Source organism: Euprymna scolopes, chromosome 10, assembly GCF_053919585.1.
Source record: "Euprymna scolopes isolate OS-2025 chromosome 10, ASM5391958v1, whole genome shotgun sequence".
Lineage (NCBI taxonomy): Eukaryota > Metazoa > Mollusca > Cephalopoda > Sepiida > Sepiolidae > Euprymna > Euprymna scolopes.
Window position 1 is genome coordinate 63,276,511 of NC_136491.1, and position 21,236 is coordinate 63,297,746.

A 21,236-nucleotide genomic window follows, 5' to 3' on the forward strand; every position below is an offset into this window, starting at 1 on the left:
TACTTATGTATTTTTGGCACTGCGCTGAAATAATAACATTATTATTTTAAAAGCCATTCTTAACATGGAGAGGGGAGGGTATTGTTTAAAAGTCATTTTGAGGGCACTTCTGCAGTATGCAGACGGCGGCTATTGTTAGGGGGTGATAACTCTAATTCTTCTTGGTCAAATAACGCGGCAAATAAGTAACAAACAATATTTTTTTCCGAACAGAAAAATATTTGAAAACTAAAACATTTATTGTATGATTTTAATTTGGAATATAGCCTATCTTAATATAGCCTAGCATTCTTCTTAACATTGTTTCACAGGCGAATACGAAATCATTGGCATAAAGCATCTCTTTCAGAAACTGATTTGAAACTTTCTAGACAATGTTTCTAAGACATAAATAGCAAACAACAAGCTCCTTAATGTACTCTCATTTTAACATTAAAGCTGTCACTAAATTTGCTGTTAGTTCCAATGATATTAAGCATGAACAACCTTTACCAACTATTAGTTTGTATGTAATTTACACAAAGCACATCAGACAACATCTCTTGGCATAGTTTCAAATCCACAAAAGTAAAATACAGGTTCTTCTTCTAAGATACATCTCCTGTATTTGTCTCAGGATACATATAGGCATAAAACTAAATTGAATTTATATTTATCTCACATTTCATTTGTTGCTCAATTATTCTCAATCAATAATCTATCAACTTTAAGCTTCTGTAATTACCTCTGTCCATTACCTATGTACTAGTTCACAATTGTAATAAATCTCATTCTTTTAGAAACAACCTTTTTATGATCTGAATACCTTGAAGTCTGTTTCACCTGCTGTCTTCAACATTTCTGAAAGTGAACGTCCTGCAACTCTTCTTCATCTCACTCACTTTTCATAGTATATTTTTCAAAATTGTTAAAATATTACTTCTGGAACTTCTTTTATATGAAAATTCAGTATTCAACAATCTCTCATAATAGCATTTCCAATCATCTTGTCCTGTTCATTTGTTGTTAGCATCCCATTATCGGTTCTCTCCAGTAAACATTGGAAAGGATTAATTAAATCTCATTTTAGTTTATTCCTGTATTAAATAAAATTACTTACAATGAAATTATTAAATAACAAAACAACATTTAAAAATTAATATTGTGAAATGTTTGAAAAATATTGAATATACTTTAAACATTTTTTTCAGACTTTGCTTATTTACTTCAAGCAATCATGTTTGAGCGAGCGTTCGTATATATCATCAATTCCTTTTTTGGGAAGTACATACAGAACTTGGACTCTAGCAAACTTAGTGTTGGAATATTCCAAGGTAAGTACATTTATCTGACAGATTCTTTCACATTTTTTTTTTCATTGTTAATTTTTTAAAGTAAATATTCGGATCTTTGAGTAAAAAATAACAAAAATTAATGACAAAAGAAAAAAAAAAGAGAAAACCTTTAAACAATATCTTTGTTTTATATATTATTTAAACAAAAGTTAATCTAGTTTCTTTTCCTTGCAAGTAAATCCTGTCCACTATTACAGTACATCTCTTTATTGTTTTTCTTTCTGTCTTTGTCAATATCGTTCTTTTTAATCTGAAAATAAGAAATCATCATGCAAAATATTAATTATGTTTAAATTAATAAAATATAAGAAAAACACAGTAAATGAAAGTAAATTTTAATTGCAATTGTACAAATTTCTGATAAAAGTTTTAAAGAGTGATGAATAGGGCATTTGTTCGGACTTTTGTTGTGAACCTGCACTGATGTGGCACACAAAGAAAACACATTATCGACAAATGTAAGCAATAATTTTCCAGATTTAAATAAAAGATAACTTTAAAAATTCAAAAGTGGTTTTCTGTTTTCGGGCTTCAGAGAATATACCAGTGAATACAACATGCTGAATAAACAACAATGACACAGAATATTATATAAGATCTATAATTACTTAACAGGAATATTAATAAAACAAATTCATTAAGAGCAAGAGAATATAAGCAAAATATTGATGTTGGAAAGTAAATAATATACTAGCTTGGGTTAAACACATCTTTGAGAATGAAATAGATTACAAAGGTACTCACCTTTTGACAAAATGTGTACATGCCACTGAAAAATCAATATTTTTGCAGCCAGAAAAACTGAATTATTCAATTAATTGATTTAATGAGATCTCAGCCCGGCATTGCCCGGGTGTTTGTTGAGCAAAAATAAAAAGGGGTCAATTTTTTAACTTTGACCCCTATTATGACCCCTAAACATTTATTGTTTTGGGCTCAAATCAAGTTATTAAGTTAGATCCATGTCCAAGGAACCTATATCTAAAATGTCAATTGTTTATACCCAAAATTGGCAGAGGAGTGTGGTAGAGTTCTCAAAGGTCAACTTGTTGAATTTTGACCCCATAACAGCTAAATTTCTGGCCGAAAAATGGATTACAAGGATTTTTCCAAATCTCAGTACCCTGTATATCAAATTTCGAGTGTGTAGACTTAAAATTGACAGAGTTATTGTGTAGGGAAATGTACACAGACACACACACACACACACACGTTTACTTTTATAGATATATAGATATATATTGTTTATATGTCACATCATTTAAATACCTGATTTCCTACCTTGCTACAGACATATTTTTTTTTACCAGCAATGCTTCAAGCAAACTACCTTTCCCTTATATATAAATCTATATACTTATAAAGTTGAGTTTTTTCTCATTCATTGATCGATCATTGAAATTAAAGCTACCTTTTCTATTTAAAAATTATTGAAACAAACTTCTTAATATATTCAATCATGGATACGCAAGCGACTACATGAAGGTTAACTAATTTGCATATTCCTTTAAAAAGCGAGTGTTAATTAATTACTTATTCATTTATTATAGTTTCCTGTTAGATGATTGGTTTCATTTCACTATTACACTGATTTCTATTCACGCAAAGTTTGTACATTCTGCATATATATATATATATATATATATATATATATATATATTTTGTGTACAGAAAGTTGTTAGTTGAGACAGGTCATTGGTACCGTCGGTTTCAAGCCCGATAATAAGGCCCGTTTAAGGTATCCTTATCAAGCTCTCTTCAGCCAATATTCGTAGACGAATATTGGCTGAAGCTCTCTTCAGCCAATATTCGTAGACGAATATTGGCTGAAGAGAGCTTGATAAGGATACCTTAAACGGGCCTTATTATCGGGCTTGAAACCGACGGTACCAATGACCTGTCTCAACTAACAACTTTCTGTACACAAAATATAAGTACGCTCTTAAAATTTGGATTTTCCTTTTAATTGAGCACTCTGCTGGAATTCTTTTTCCAAAAAAAAAAACTAATCATATATATATATTTTTTTTTTTTTTTTTTTACAAAGGCATCACCACATTATCAAGGCCCAGAGGCCACTCAAGGATAAGGGTTAAAGAGTGTACAGTAGAAGTTGGTCAATATAGTAATCATTAGTAATGAAAATTTGGTAAATTTAATAACTTATATGGAACGGCTCATCAAGAACTTATTTACTTTAGACTTGAACAAAACCATATTGTAGTCAGCCGGAAAGCAGGAAAACGGAAGACAATTCCACAGGCGTGCAGTTCTAAGAAAGAAGCTTTGTTCATGGAATCTACGTTTAGGTTTAGGGACAGATAAAGAGTGGGGGAAATTATTGATAGTGTTTACAGCTAGACGAGTGTTTCTTGTGAAAGTTTGGCGAGGGGGGACCATAGATTGAAGCTCAGTTGAACACTTTCCATGAAAATAACGATACATCAGAGACAAACTCGCAACATCTCTTCTGTGAGATAGAGGTTGCAAGGAGGAGAAAAGGACATCTCCTACGAGGCTACGAAGTCTATTTTGAACTCTATCAAGGCAGGCCAAGTCCTTTCTAGCAGCTCCTACCCAGATGTGGCAACAGTATTATATATATATAAAGTGTTCTTGTCAGTGTGTGTGTGAAAAGTCTCTACCAAACTCGTCTCTAAATATTTAGTCTAGAGAGTTGAAATTTGGTCATATATATATATATATATATATATATATATATATATATATATATGAGAGAGAGAGTATTTGAACTTGTAGCACACTTTCAATTTAGGTTTTAGCTGCCAATAATTGCTGATAAAGGGTCAAAATTGAAAACTAAACAGTTCACCTTAGCAGGGTAAGTTGAATAAAATATTACTCCCGCTGTTACTTTTGCGCATGAGCAAAATTAAACATTCATAGCTAAACATCACTTAATTTTTGACCTTTCATATCCATCTATCAGTAGCTCAGATGGTAACAATGCTAGATAGATAAATAACAACTAAGGCTGGTGTACTAAATGTTCTAGCTTCAATTCTAGCAGATGATACCCAAGGCATATTTTAATTATAACCTTAGAAATCATTACTATATATTGGATAATAATTAATTGAGAATTGACTCTATAATAATAAGAAATCTGCATGAATTAAAATATAATATTTATGCATATTTTACAACTGGGCATAGCCAAGTGGCCTGCTAGCATATATATATAATATATATATATATATGAATTGAAAATGGACAGGAAAAAACAAAATGCTTGGTGATTGGTCTTTTCTGTGGGTTTTATTCAAGAGATTGTAGGCTTGAATATAATCTTTTTAGCTGTTTTCTAATGTGAAGTATTCCTTTTGGCTTCCAGTTAGTGTTGGGTAATCATCTTCTTTTTGTAGTTATTTCATATTTCATTCATGAATTAGTTTGTAGGCTGTTTGATTGTGGGGTATCATACTTCAGTTTCCAGATAATGTCCGGTTATTAGGAGAAATTATGCAGTTTCAGAGCCAACCTCTTGACAGCTTTTTATGCATATCAGCCACCCTCACTGATGTGAGGCCCTATTATCTGAATTGAAAGTAAATAAAACAGTATGCATTTTCTCTTGATGACCTGACATTATCTGGAAACCAAAAGAAAAAATCAGCTTAAAATCATAATTTTTATATAAAAAATTTTTTTAATTATAATTTATGCCTATATTTTATTCATGACTGTTTTCATGTGTTTTGCTATTATGATGGGAAATCCTATACAGCTCACTAGAAACGAATAGATATTAATAAAAAAATGCAGACTTCAAAGGAAGGAATAAAATAAAAGATATTTAAGAAAGATAGTAGTAATTCAAAAACCTTAAACACTCAAATAAAAAGGTGATATTCAAGCTGTTATAAAGCTAGGAACATATATCCACGATTTCAAGGTTTAGAAACAGACAGAATTCTATTAAATTCTGAAAGTGCCCATTTATAAAATATTTATAAGAAATTCTTAGCTCAAAAAAAAAAAAAATCTTACAGAACGTCTATAAAATGTCAGAAATTATTGGATGGTTAAATGCAGATTGAGACATTGAGAAAGTACATGAACTACAAGCCTCAGAATTACTGTATCTTCATAATTTGAGTTTGATTATGGAATCATAAATAGATCGCAGAAGAAACCATATGGTTAGAGATTGTATAAACATTCCATGTAATCTGATTTAATTTCATGTTGTCTAGGTGTTACTCTCCTGAGTGTTACTCAGCTATAGCCATTCACTTCACCTCATCTAAAGTCCTTATTTACATGGTCACCATATTCCTTTTATATCTTGAAACTTCTTTTGAGTAGAAGATGTGTTGAATTTGTTAGACTAACTCGACTGGTTTGGATTATTTCTATTATGTTCTTTGTTCTGAGACTGCTTCTTTTACAGCTTCTATGACAGACTACTGTAATTTTATGTAAATAGTTAAAAAGAATCAATTATTTTGTGACCCTTCGAAATTTAAAAGGAATTTGGAATCATTTAAGTTATTGAATAAAAAGTCATTTCTGACTTTAAGATCAAATCTTTTTTTTAATTTTTTTTACATGGTAGTCACCACTTATCAAGACCCGCCCAGAAGCCACTCGGGGATAAGGGTTATTGCATGTACAGTAATCAATGGGATAATATCGTAGTAATCATTAGTAATATAGATTTGATAAAGTATTTTACTTAAGGGGACGGTTTATCAGGAATTTGTTTATGTTGGACTTGAAGACATCCAAGTTGTAGTCAGGTGGGAAACAAGCAAATGGAAGAGAGTTCCACAGGTGTGCACTTCTGAGAAAGAAGCTTTGTTCATGGAATCTACGTTTTGATTTAGGCACAGATAAGGAGTGGGGAAAATTATTGACGGTGGTTTCAGCTAGACAGGTGTTTTTCATGAAAGATTGGCAAGGAGGGACCAGAGATTGGAGCTCAGACGAGTACTTACCATGGAAATAATGATAAAACAAAGACAGGCTCGCAACGTCTCTTCTGTGGGAGAGAGGTTGCAGGGAAGAGAAAAAGGCATCCCCCACTAAGCCACAAAGTCTATTTTGTACTCTGTCAAGACAGGATAGGCTGTTTTTAGCAGCTCTTGCCCAGATGTGGCAGCAGTACTTGATCCTTGGATGTACTTGGCTTTTATATAGATAGAGAATTGCATCAGCAGTGAGATATCTTCTGGAGCAGTAGAAGAACCCTACCATTTTTCCAGTGATCTTGACAACAGACTTGATGTATGTGTTCCATTTCAGATCAAGAGTAAAGGTCAATCCCAGGAGCTTGTCAAAACATGGAGCCTCCTCAAGACGAGAGCCATCCATTTCAATTGACGCCAGATGGGGATCAGAGCGTTGATGATGTAAAGATAGGAGCTTGGTTTTAGATACATTAAAAGTAACCAGCCACTTCCTCCACTGTACCACGCGCTCAAAATCAGAGGAGAGAGAATCAAAGAGAACTTTGTCATTTACAGCTTTCATGTGTTGCCATAGATGGTTGTATCATCGGCATAGATGTCAACGAATGATTTAAGTATGTGTTTTGGGAGATCATTGATGTAGATCAGGAAGAGAGTTGGGCACAGGATGGACCCCTGAGGGACTCCAGCATTAATACTGTGGGCCTCTGATTTCTGCCATCAACCACTACTCTTATGAGCCTATCAGAGTGAAATGATTTAATAATTGAGAAAACATTTCCAGTTATACCATAGCTGGAAATCTTGTAAAGTAGGTCCTTATGCCATATCTTATCGAAGGCCTTTGGTATGTCAAGAGCAATTGCTCTAGAAAGGAAGAGAGATTCACTAATCCTATAACCGTTAACACATCTGCTGTAGATCTGGCAGAACAGAAACCATATTGCATGTCACTAAGAAGGTTATTTCTGCTGAGGTGGTTGACTACTTTATTTAATATGGATTCCAACAACTTACTCATGACACACAGGAGACTTATTGGTCTGTATTGAGAGGGGGATGACTTATTACCTGCATTCTTAAATACAGGGCATACTGATGAGGTTTTCCAGGGAGTTGGGAAGCACTTCTCCTTAAAGAGTTTAGTAAGTATGGGGGCAAGTTCTGGTTGAAGCTTTTTCAACACTATAATTGGAATGCCATCAGGCCAGTTGCTTTACTGGAATCGAGGTTCTTGATTAGCTTGGCGACCTCACGCACAGATATTTGTATGTTGCATAGCATGTTGTCTGTTATAGGAGGAAATACGGGGAGTTGATGACCTTCGTCGCATAGGGTAGAATTAGCTGCAAAGTTCTTGGCAAATAGTTTGGCCTTGTCTGAAGCTGACGAGATGACCTCAGGTTCATTGATGATGGTTGGGATTGAACGCATGCTTCTGTTCAGGATCCTGTTTGCTATTTGCCAAAACTGGTGGGAACCAAGCCGCTGCTCAACTACTTTGGATTTAACGGACTGAGCATATAGCTCTCTTGCATTTTTTCCTTCTGAAAGTTTGAGAAGTTCATCAAATAATTTTATAAATAGTTTAAAATATCAAAATTAGTTATAATTTAGAACAATTCAATTAATAATCTAATGTTCAAAGGATACCTTTATAATTAAAGTTAACTTTTAACATTCTATTTAAAAGTATTTGTTAAAAGTAAAAAGACTTATTTACTTAATTATGAAGAGGTTTAAAATTTCAGAACTCTGGATGATACTTTATTGATTACTATTCTGAAATGAATTAAAAAAGGCATTGTCTTATTAACCGCATAATATTCGGTCATTATTATTATTTTCTAGGTGATGTTGAATTAACAGATCTTCAATTGAAACCAGAAGCGCTGGTAAGTAAATATATATATACATATATTTTTTTAATTATTAGATTCTGATTAGCAAACAATATATTTCCTGTTATTTGTAGTGCTGATAATGTAAATAATATAAATATTTATTAAAAAGTCACCATTTATTAAAGTCAAAATTCACTTGAGAAAAAGCTTCATGAAATGGATGGATTATTAGTTGAATTAGTTCCCTCTTAATTTGTAACTGGTGAAAAAAAATATGAACCACAATAACTACCAACACCAGGAAAATACTGTTAATTTGGTGAAATTATAGTTGTATTCAAATATACTTTTGGTATATGTATTACAGATGGAAAATTTATCAAAAATGTTGCTGTGTAAAAATTCATGTATCTTTATGCATACATATCCTGTGAACATTATTAAAAGTTGAGTCAATGTGTTCTTACCAGTCAGGGATACTTTCTTGACAATCAGTTTGACACTTTGTTTCTATTAGGCTGAAGTATGGTCCTGTTCAGTTTGAGGTACTTCGCCTTACCAGGCTTTATCTTTGCTTTGAGAAGGAGTTTATTGCTAACTGCCAGAGACAGATCATAGAGAAATACAGTAGAACCTCGGATATGGCATTAAAAATTAGTAACAAAATACAGTACAGTATATAATACACATGTATATAATCAAATAACATTATAAATAACACCATAAGGCGGGGCAAATACCATAATCAGGGCCGGAAAAATATTGTATTCCACATCATAACCTAAAAAAAAGTATCCTAGAGCTACCATATCTGGGATTCTACTGTATGAGACCCAAGTGTGTTGTGACAGTAAGAATGAAGTTCATTTTGGTGAAACAAGACATTGATGAACCAATCATAAAACACTGATGTAAAATGTAAGTAAGATGCAAATATTGTGAGTTTGAAAAACTCCTACAAGAAGAACAGATGATTTACAATCACAATCATGTTGCCACTCCGGTTCCTACCAGATCATTGATGTTAAGCAATGATGAGCCTGGCCAGTATCAGATGGGTGACCATTTGGGAAGGCTAGGTGCTGTATGTACTGCACCGAGTCATAAGAAATCTGGAGTATCTGGAGGCGTATTAATTCACTGGGAGAGATGGACCCTTAGTCTTATTTAAGGCATGCGTCTAGGAGAAGGTAACTCTGATTACATCGGCAGCAGGACAACATTGGATGGTCATGGCGGAGGATAAATCTTTAGCAAATCAATGGTTCTGTGGTATTAAGAATTACTTTATTTGACTGCAGCTATGTGGATGATCTAAGGACAATGGATACGTGCAAACAGGCATCAGATGTTACTGTGCTGGGGAAGATAATGACAACGGACCCTGTGTATTCTGCCAAGTTCCAAATCATGTGATGTCGTCAGAGGAATCAGACCAACAATGGACCAGAGCATATGTAGAACACTAACCATGATTTCATCTATGGCATGAACATGTCACGATACAAGAAGAAGAATTAAATTTAGATTAATTGCAATGCACCGTGTTGATATAAAATAATGGAACAACTACAAATATAGATTGTCTTTAAGTACCTTTAAGGACAAGAAAAACTAATATAAAAATACAAACAAGTATAATAAGTATGCAGTGAACAAATATTTGCTGACACATGTCAAAAAAGTTTTTCAAAAATTTTGGTATTGTGGAAGTAAACATGAAATAGGAAAGGAAGGACTTGTACAAATTGCTTAAAAAGAATCATTTTCAAGTAGTTAACAAAAAATCATGAAAGAGTTGAAAAAACAAAGCCACTATGAAAGTCCTAAAACAAACAAAATAAAAATGCGGAGAAAATTGAATAAAAGGAAAAAGACATCAAATTAAGAGTTAAAATTTACAACGTCGATTGTGAATATGCAAATATATATCGGCAAGGAGGTTTTCTAGTATATTCCCAAAAGCTTCTGGTAACATATTAGAAAACCAACTTTACAAAAGAGTAATCTACAATTCTGCCAAGTTGATGGTTTGATTATAAAAGCTTTAGGTGATTTTTAAGGTTTCTTGGAGTTAGAAGATAGAGTAATAACTATAATTGTAAAAAGAACCAAGAAATCTTGGAAATTATGTACTTAACATAATTCCACCAAATTAATTAAAAATGGATAAAACTGGAAAGCTAAAAAATTATGAACCAAGTTTAAAATGAATTTTATTACAAAAATAGGTGTGAGAATGACATATCACCTGAATACCAGTAGACAACTAACAAGAAGTAACAATGATAAATATACCAATAGCATTAATAAACTGAAAAAAGGTTGCCATATGGAAAAAAAGCAAGTGTTACAATTTAAAAGGCAATTAAATATGGTTTATGAGCAAAATAAGAAAAATATAGTTGCACAATATGAGATGAATGAAATTAATAAGAAAAAGAAAGCCTAACATCATCTTGAATAAATTAAAAAGTGCTGGAATGACAGTAAATGGGGAGAAATGTGTAAACAATAGTAGTCAAGTATCATTTTTAGAGCATTCCATTTTAAAAAAAAGGTATATCACCAGAATAAGCTGTGAAGAGTGTTCAATAAGTAATGCACCTGTCCCATTCCTGATAGCAATAGAGCAACAAACTTTTAATAATGACATAGTTATTAGTTTTTCTCTATATAAGAACCACTCAGAGTTATGCATTTCTCCTGCTGACAGAAATTTATAGAATCAAGCAAACATTGTAGCTAAAAGAATGCATACTGAGTTGACTAGAAAATGCATTGACTCACAGAAATAAGGAACTCACGATTTCTGAAAAAATCTATAAAAGTATGGTGAATAATGAGCAATCAAAACTATCCAACCACAATGATGGTGTTTTCACTGCAATTGATAAGGTTGAACTTAGTTCAAATCAAATAATGGTTTGATTTGAACTCTGCTTTGGATTCCACAAGCCACTCCCTCCTAAATTTTCCTTTACGGACTAAAGCCACACTTAATAACCTGATCATTACTCGTTTTCATGTCCTGGATATCATATGAAAAAAACCTTGACACCTCTGAAGAATGTGAGGTTGATCCTATCCTGTTATAGCAATAAAGAAATGCTCTGCTGAGCTGGCTTCTGTTTTCTCCAAATGCCTTGCCAAATCTTGCTTCCCTGAAATTCTGATGGAGAACTGACCCTCAAAATTATTGCCCATCAGTCTACTCCTGCTCTTCACTGAATCTTTGAATGTTTACACAATACCTTGCTAGTATAAAACGTCTTTTTGACCATCAGTATTGATTTAGGCAATCCCATTCTACTGTGGATATCGTAACGGTCATCTCTGAATGCATATACCATACACTGGACAAGACTGGTGAAGTCAGAGCAGTAGCGGTTGATATATGTAAAGCCTTTGACAAGGTCTGGCATGAAGGTCTTCTCAGGAAAATGAATTTGTACGGTATTACTAGATAGATATTTATTATAATCAGATTCTTCCTAGCTAAAAGAAAAATTTAGGTGGTCCTCGATGGCCATACATCTTAATGACACGACATTAATTTAGCTGTAACTCGAGTTGATCCTTAGATCTTTATTGTTCCTGATCTTCATAAACAACCTCCCTGATAGAAATTGTGTCTAAGACAAGTATATTTGCTGATGGCACCATCCTCTGTTCTTGACATGTCTCTAAAACATGTGTTTCATGCCTATAAAACAACCATCTGCTCATGCATAGATTATTGTTGTTGGACTAGTGCACCAACCACTAGAGTAAGACACACTGTTTTACAAGTATTTTAATGGAATGTACTCTGATGAACTTGCCACTTTTCTGCCCCTTGATGTAAACACATTCAACCAACCTGGCAATCAGTTAAATCTCATCTCTTCACTATTGCGGCTCCTAGATGCCATGAAGTTTACTATTCTTCCTAATAGCTTCCTTCTCCAAACTTTTAGAATTCTCTCCCTATTCTCTGTTTCTCTATTTGTATCAATATGTAGAAATTTAAATGTAATGTGAACAAACAACTCCTCGCTTAGGATGGTCACCATAAATCTGGCCTCTGAACCACAGTAGCTCCTTATGTCTCTGTGGCAATGTGCCTTGTTTGGGATGAGTAAAAGTAAAAATTAAAAAAAATCTGAAGTGCAAGACCTACTAGGTGCATAAAACCTTTACGTTTCAAAAAGATGTAGTGAAATTACAGACAATTCAATATGCCTAATTAGCATAAGAGTAGGAAATAGCTTATGTAATTCTCTCTCTAAAAAAAGTGTGGGTAGAAGCTTGACTGGCCAATAATAAGGCTAAATGTTCACTTCCCAGCATAACCATCACACTAAAGAAGAAAACTCATAAAATCAATAATTTCATTGGCAGCATCTAAGTATCATATTTCAGGTGAAGATACAAATGTACAATGATTGTGTACTTTCTAAAATAATAGTTTGGAAAGTTTGCAATTAAGCAGAAAATGAAAAATTAGAATAGATATTTTGATGAGATGTACTCAAAATATGTAATTCAATTGGCACAACAGCATGTGATGAATAAAACAATACAGACCAGATTGCAGCAAGAAATACTAAGTAAGCGGGTGATGATGGTAAGACTGAAAATTCAGTGATTTGTCAAAAGTTTTCCTGTTTTTGGTCATTTTATAGAGGCTTGCTTGTATTGGCCTTACTTATCTGCTTATATTGTGTGTGGATGAATTAGTCTAATATTGTTGGAGAACAGCTGAGTACCGGTATTGGGTCAAATGACATTCCTCCATATATTACAGCCAATGTACTGCACTGCATCAATGATGAAATATGATACAAATAATTGCACTTGAAGGGATGATTAGAATCTTAAAAATATCTTTTGGTTGGAATTTCTGAGATAACAGGTGAATGTCTAGCATTTGGTGGGATGCCCCATCCCCAGAAAAACAAAATCATAAAAAAATGTCTTTTTCTCTTTATCACACATAACTTGATTTCCTTGTTTTAAATATTAAAAAGATAAACTATCCAACTACCACCATTTATTTATTATTATTTATTATAAAAATCTTGTTTCTGTAATGACTGAATTATATTGATATATTACCTTCTTTGCTTTTCAGTATGAATTAGGGCTGCCTGTTGAAGTGAAAGGTGGACGTGTTGGTAAGTGATGGAAATATATATTATAAATAAATTTTAGGAGATGCTACAGATAAAAATCCAGCATATTCTAAATGCAATCCTGGCCTCCCTATTTCTAGAATTCTGAGAAAAGGGACCTTATAAATATCAACTCTTAACAAACAACATGTATTTTAGATATATCGAGGATATTCTTGTTTTCTTTCTCCAATAAATTAGTATAGAAAATAGCTGACCCACTAAATACCATTGAGCTCATAATAACATTTACTTTTGAAAGAGAAATAAATAATTTTTCCTGGATAAATTGTCTTGAGAAACAATGAGACACTATACAAATATTTTGTTGTCTTTCTTATTAAATCTACCAAAAAACAAACAAATATAACTACATACATTTCTATACCATGTGCCACACAATAAAACCAGCCTCATAATAGGATTGTACCTTAAAATATGTAGCACCCTAAATTTCTCGAACGAATTCAACACAATAGAACTCTCTCAAAATTTTAAAATGCCCCAAATACTTATTTTAAATACTAGACGAAAGGTAATCTGCATTTTTCATTATACAAAAACTAAAACCCCTTCCCCTTACTTTACCTATTAATGCATGTCACACTGCCTTAACTTTTAGAACTGCATATCACACCTTCTCATTGTTAAGAGATATACAACAAACATAAAAACAGCGGCACCATTTGCTAAGTGTTGAGACATTATGTTGAACAAAGATGGCAGTTAAGAATCAATACAGTTCTGATACTGAGTGTAAAGTAATTCCTAATAACAAAGATGGCGACAAAGAATCAAATGCAGGTTCATGACGGAGATGATGGCGAACTGATTGAATCAAAAAACTTGACAATTTTTATAGTAACTTTGGAAGCTTCTGATTGGTTCGTTATTATAACTTGGGGTTATAAAAACGATTGTCAAAATCATTGGTGTCATACCCCATTAGGAGTCAAAAACATTTTAACACCATTGTTGCAACACAAACAGTTCTATATGATCACTATGAAAAATTCTACATTGGTGAATAAAAAGAATTTATTAATAGAATAGATTCATGAAATTAGGTGATACTTAAATATTTTAATTTTCCACATGTTAATTTTGTACCATAAATTTAATTTACATAGAATTTGAATTTGTACATTGTACCAATTATAAAGAACTTATAGAGGCCGGTTTCCTTTAAAACTTCAAGTCATTTTGAACAGCATCCATGTTTCTTTCAGATACACAGTCAGCACTAAAAATATCCTTGTCAGCACTAAAGATATCCATTATTGGGACGGGATTTTGTAGTCGATAAAAAACAATGGTTTCAACTTCAACCCTTTAATATAAAATATAAGCACACCCTCTGAACACACAACCTTTACATAATTTTAAATAAATTTCCAACCTTGAATAGCCTGCATCTTGGCAATGCCTAATTAACAATATATCAGCCTTAATCATATACACATAAACAACTTTGTCTAACAAACCCTACCCCCGTAAACATGTACGCTTAATACCATCTGCTAAACTGCAACCAAATCACCAATTAGCACTAGATGCAACGAGAATATAACCTAAACAATATAAAATCCAGGTCCAATGAAAATATAGCTTAGAAACCACCTCACAGGGCTAAAGACTTAAAACCTAAATTTAGAACTATCTATCCACCACCCCTAAACCCCACTGGCGAGCCCCCCCCCCAATAAGAAATTATTTAAAAATCAGCGTATTAGATTTACACTAAACCCTCCACCCAGTAGTATTACATTAATACTTTTAAATGTACCGAAAATATAACCTAAGAAAAGCACCCCCGTCATCCATACAGACATATCCCCATCCCTATCCTACCCCCTCCAACTACCAGCAAAGCGTTCCATCTAGATGCTAACCCCTACTGATAATATAACCTAGATTTGAACACAGTTGAACTACCCCAGGATTGGGCATTGTCCATCACAAGAGCCTCTGCTGAAAAAATACAGTTTTTTGCCAGCCAAATTAGGAGGAATAAAATTCACCAGACTAAAACATCCACGAAAGACCAACTCCCAAAAAATATTTGGAGAAATATGGAAATTTAAAGTACAGCTATAAACTATACTTTGGATTTCTCGGAGATTATTACTACTACATAAGCAGTTATGGCGATTCGATGGACCTGTACCTCGTGTTCATAAACGAGAAAGTATGTATTGAACTTTCTAGGCCGGGCCTGTCTATATAAACATAAATTTGATGGCCTTCTAATGGAGCTTCAAGAAATTTAAATTTTTAAGGTGGACGCTTGAATTTTACTGTTCCCAGTGAAGCAATCCTTTAATTTAAACTCACAGGTCTTTGTTCACCGAGCTCTGACGCTTTCCCGGCTTATTATACATTTATTTATTTTTTTTTTTTAATACGGACTTTTTTTTTTTAATACATATTTTTAATATGGATATGTGTATGTGTATATATGTGTGTGTGTATATATATATATATATATATATATATATATATATATTCTCTATTTTACTTTATTTTATACAAGTCCCCTCAACCCCATTTCCTGCTATTTTAACCCCCCCTCCCACCTGTCTGTATCCTTTTCTTTTACGCACCCCAATAATTTATTATTAACAGTACTTACATTATTATTATTGGTAATGGTTGTGGTGATATTTGGAGGTGGTGGTAGAAGCATTATCATTATTATTACTGCACTGTTTTTTACGCTATTACTGTTGTTATTATTATTACTATTTTTATCATCATTATTATAATTATAATCTTCATTATAATTGATATCATTATTATAACTGCCGTCATTGCTACCATAATTACTACTATTATCTCCATCTTCACTGTCATTAACAGTAATTTTGAATTTAATTTTATCACAACTACTGTTAACATTATATTTAATGTTTAAATTTAATGTTTACTTTTAATTTTGCCTTCATTTTTATTTTATTTATTTCATTTTATTTTTCTTAATATTAATTTTTTTTTTTTCATATTTAATTTTACATCTAATTTATGTCCAACTTTATTATTACTACTATTATTATAATTGTCATTGCTATTATCTTCCCTACTATTCTAATTAACCTACTATTATTTGGTATATTTTTACCACTCTCATAAGTAGCTATGGTTCCCTTACTCCCCATTTTAACATCAATATGTATACTTAACCTTTTACATCAAGTTATACACACTGATAGTCATTGCTACCCTAGTCTCCAAGTGCCCTCTTATGATCATACTCCATATATCATAACAGTAGAAACTTATAAATATATTGCCGCATATTACCTTTCAGTTTTACAACCTTGCATAACCCCCCACCAAATTAATGAAAAATTACCCGCTCCATAGAAAATAGACACCCCATAAACGGTTATAATAAATTACCACACAGCAGCAATACACCCCCTATTCAACCATAATACATATACCCCTTAATCTCAATACTATGCTAAAGACAATTTATGTTATTATATATCATACTATATATAATAATCTTCTCCTTATTTATTTAGAATTCATTAAAGCTTCCCCCAACACCCTATAATTCCTCTTAATCTTTTTCATCCCTAACGAACCTCACGCTAGATGCCGCATCTCCCCCATGCTACCTAGCACCTTCTCTACTCTTCTGATGAGAAGCGTTAGGCTTCGAAATGCCCTGGCATAAAGAGTCCCTTCTATCCCCCAAATTTTGCCTGTATTCCATTATTCAATAAATGATCCATTCTATATCTACCTATATATAGTTTTGTGTCTTCATTTCTTTCTCTTGTTGTCCTATTATTATATATAAGTGATGGAATGATTCCAAAATTTTTCCCAATTTCGATACAATTACCGATTTCGTTCCAAATTTCTGATTCTGATATGATTCAGATTCTGATTCTTTTAAAATTTATTAATATTTAATTAGAGACTTTTTTTTTCTTTTTGTAAATTTTCAAATTATTACATAAACCTCTGGGTAATTTCTGCATATATTTTTTCTCAAATGTTTTCCTTGTAATAGATCGAAAATTGTAAGACAACAAATGATTAATTTTGATTTTAAAACAAAACCAGATTGTATCAGTTCATCGTTACTGTACAACACGCTACTTGAAAGTTTTCATAAACAGTTGAAAATAGTTGACGATTGGTAGGCAAAATGAGAAAACGATGTAAGAACAAAATATTTAACAACGCCCCCCCCTCTCATTGTTAGAACGAATTTTGAAATAATAATGTTACTATATAGAAAACTATTTTTAACATGGGGAGAGAATGGACTTTGTTAACTATTCTCTATGCCATCTCTATGAATGAAGTTAAAGTTTTATTTTAATTATAAAAATTTGGTGAGTTATTAAATTTATTTGCTTTACTGTAAAAAACAAAAACGAGATGCAAATAATAATAATACTACTACTAATAATAATGAAAAATTTATAGATTAACACTCTCAGCTAAATTTTCATTCCAAAATAAAATATTACTTTTATCGGTGATTACGTGCGAAACCCTTAAAAAACTTGATGGAAAGAAAAACAATCATTTTAGTATTTAGATTTTGAATCTAAATTTAACGTAAAATAATCTGTAATTCTTTTTAGGGACACCAGCATGCTAGATTTCAACCTGCCATTTTGGTTTGCACAAAAAGTACACCAGTGCACCAAATTTCATTCCGTCATAAAAACAAATTTCTACAGAAAATACTTATTTGTACATTTTTATCTAACAAATAAACATAAAATTATGTAGGAAAAACTGTTTATAATTTTTAAAACTTTAATAACGCAACTGAAGTCAATGTTTTGGTTCTAAAACAAAATTAACCTTTTTTGATGAATTTCTGTGTGGCATACTGGAAAAATATTTTTTCTAAACAATAAATATGAATAAAATTTATTTTTACAAGAATCTAACCAATAAAGATAAAATTATGTATGAAAAACCATGTTTACAATTTAAAAAAATCCAACTTATATTCTAATACACGTAAAATAGAAAAACATGATTCTCCATTTTTAACAGGAATTTTATCGTCACGTTCAACAAATTTTATCCCGTTGCACGAGACTAAGTGTTCTAAAGAAATTTAATCACATAAAAAAAAGTCCAAGGTAAACCGGTATAAATTTTATCAGAAAGAAAAATAGGAAAGGAAGGAAATGTATAGTTCGGCTGGGCTGCCAAATCAGTCCCTCTGGCGGTTCATAAAGAACACTTATAACAAATATACTTTTTACTTGCTTTTTTTTTCCTTTTGGCATATCAAAGTTCGCAAAACCACTCTGGTGCTTTCGTTCGAAGGTCACAACACCGTTCTGATGTAAAGCAGAGGCTGCAAAACTACTCTGTCATAGTTCGAAGGTCGCAACACCGTTCTGGTGTAAAGCAGAGGCCGCAAAACTACTCTGTCGTAATTCCAAAGTCGCAACACCGCTCTGGCGTTTCCAAAAGCCTAACACCGCTCTGGCGTTTCCTTTTCTTCTGCCAGTCTGTTGTGTTTTTTTTTCTTCTTCTTTTTATTGAATATCGCGAGACACAGCTAGAAGTAGTAGCACCAGATTCACCGAGAGAGGGGGAGAAAAGAAGGGAAGAAAGAGAGAAGAAAATATACCAATTAGAGGGGGGAAAGGAAGGGGAGGTAAATAAATAAAAATAAAATTTCTACATTTTTAGGCGATTATATGTAAACAGCTTGAAAAATTTAATGGTAAATATAGGTTTCACATATAAATTTAATGCAAAATGATTACACCTTATTGATCAGACAATGTTTTAAGGATATGCAAACAACTTTATTTGTTTTAAATATGGGGAATGTTAATGTTCCAAATCAAATTTTAGTATAAAATATGTGATTGTTAAAAGTCATAAAAGCCACACTCCTTTCCTACTACTAACCCTAAGTTTGGGTGGTAATACGAAAAATAAAGCAATAACATGTGATTTTATGATTTTGCTGATCGGACTTAGTAAAATTTACTTAACTGCTTAAAAAGTTAGAATGTATCAGAAATTGGATCATTTTATATTATGTTTATATGCACAACTGAATCCCATTCTAAATTCTAAATTAACGTTTTAATGTGTTCACTCATAATCACCTAAAAAAATAGAATCCTATATATTTGGGGTATGAAATAAAAGTTCTTTTTAAGTTAACAAATTCTAAATGTTTGCTCTTTATATATTCTATCCAAGGTTTTGATAACCTTGAGATTTTCATCTATATTTTTCACTTGTGCCAAAACCAAATAAAACATAAAGAAACTGTTATATCTTTACTTTAAATAAGAATACAGCAAGAGGCATGGGGTTATGGGTGAAAGACAAAGGGGTTTATTTACAAGGGAATATATGTGACATAAGAGTTACTTGACATCTTTTCTTATTCTCTTCCGGTCTTTTTTCCTTCTGTCTCAGTCATGTGAGAGGGTCAATATATCCATAGTTCATTTCATCTATGAAGGGATGTTAGGTTATTCCATTACATCACCTTCCTCCCAAGCTAAATTCTTCCATACAATTTTGCTTCTACCATTTTTTCCTTTTTAGACTTAGTCCAAAAAATTCGGTCCTTTACCTTTTACTTCTCCTCACCATTTGTGTTTGCCGATTTTTTACTTTTGGATAGTGACTGTATTTCTGAGTTACTGGTACTTCTTTGTTTGGAGGTTGTATATGGAAAGTGTCATATGGCACTTCCATTGGTAACTCTTGGTTTCTGACTGTTTCTGTGTATCGGGATCTCAGTTGGTTAATTTTGTGAAAAAAGTCTGCCCTTTTATAATGTAAACCATTCTCCCAATTCTTCTTGAGATTATGCCTTCTTCCCCAAAACTCTTCCTTGCCCGATAATTTTTGAAGAAAACTTTATCCCCGTCATTATAAGTCTTGTACCTTACATTATCCTTGATACTTTTTTTTTTTTACTTTTTCTCCTGGGATTAACCAGTTGAACACCGAACGTACCTTCCTGGCAAACATAATTTCAGCTGAGAATAATTTAGCATTTGGATTTGGTGTTATCCTATATATTGCTAAGAATTTTTGAATGTTTTTTTTCTTCCGTGTCGATGTTATTCTTTTTTTTTAAAGCTTGTTTAAAAGTATCAACAAATCTTTTTGCTTGTTCGTTTGATCGAGGGTTGACAGTTGGTGTTGTAATGTGTTCAATGGCCAATGCCTCACAGTAGTGCTTGAATTCCTGACCTGTGAACATAGTGCCATTATCACTAACAATTGTTTTCGGAACTCCGAACCGACTAAATACCTCGTCCAACGCTTTTATTGTGTTTGCCGCTGTAGAGTGTTTGTATTTAAAATTTTCTGGCCATTTTGACATACTATCTACGATTACTAGGTAATAATATCCCTTCAGAGATCCTGCGTAATCGATATGGATGCGTGTCCAGGGTACATCTGTTTTAGGCCAAGGTTGCGTCCGTATGGGGGGAGATCTTGCGGCTAGTTGGCAACCTTTACATAATTTCACCATTTTCTCAATGTCCTGATCCATTTCAGGCCAGTATGTGAATCCTCTCATTAGGGCCTTCATTCTGGAGATTCCAGGAAGTCCCATGTGGAATTCTTTTAGGATTTTCTTTTGTAATACTTGTGGTATTACCACTCTGTCTGGGTACATCCATTTCATCACACATAGATTCTTCTCGTCTTGCCTCACTTGTTTTTTTTTTATCTTGTTAATATATTTATCTGTTTTTGCTGCTTTCTTTATTTCCTCAAGTGTAACAGGAAATTCCCTAACAGTATTTATTAATATATCTGTTAGTTCATTTTCTTCTTTTAGTGCTGCTATAACAGTTTCTTAAAATTCAGTTTTACTGGGGATCTCGACAAACCATCTGCATGTGCAATTTTACTAGATGCTAGGTGTTTCATTTTGAAATCATAATTGAGCAAAATAATACTCCATCTCTGTAATCTATTTGCCGTATGAGT

The 21,236-nt window shown here is 32.6% G+C and overlaps 1 protein-coding gene across 5 annotated transcripts in view; it reads left to right on the top strand.

Moving 5' to 3' along the window:
• The window catches only part of LOC145286018 (intermembrane lipid transfer protein VPS13A-like), a 965,259-nt gene that overhangs the window by 98,581 nt on the left and 845,442 nt on the right, over positions 1–21,236 (top strand). For all 5 annotated transcript variants that reach the window (XM_080134633.1, XM_080134635.1, XM_080134636.1 and 2 more), the window contains exons 2-4: positions 1,191–1,313; positions 8,120–8,163; positions 13,229–13,271. In XM_080134633.1, coding sequence (XP_079990759.1) covers positions 1,217–1,313; positions 8,120–8,163; positions 13,229–13,271 — 184 coding nt within the window. In that variant the 5' untranslated portion in view covers positions 1,191–1,216. The remainder of the gene's footprint in view (positions 1–1,190; positions 1,314–8,119; positions 8,164–13,228; positions 13,272–21,236) is intronic.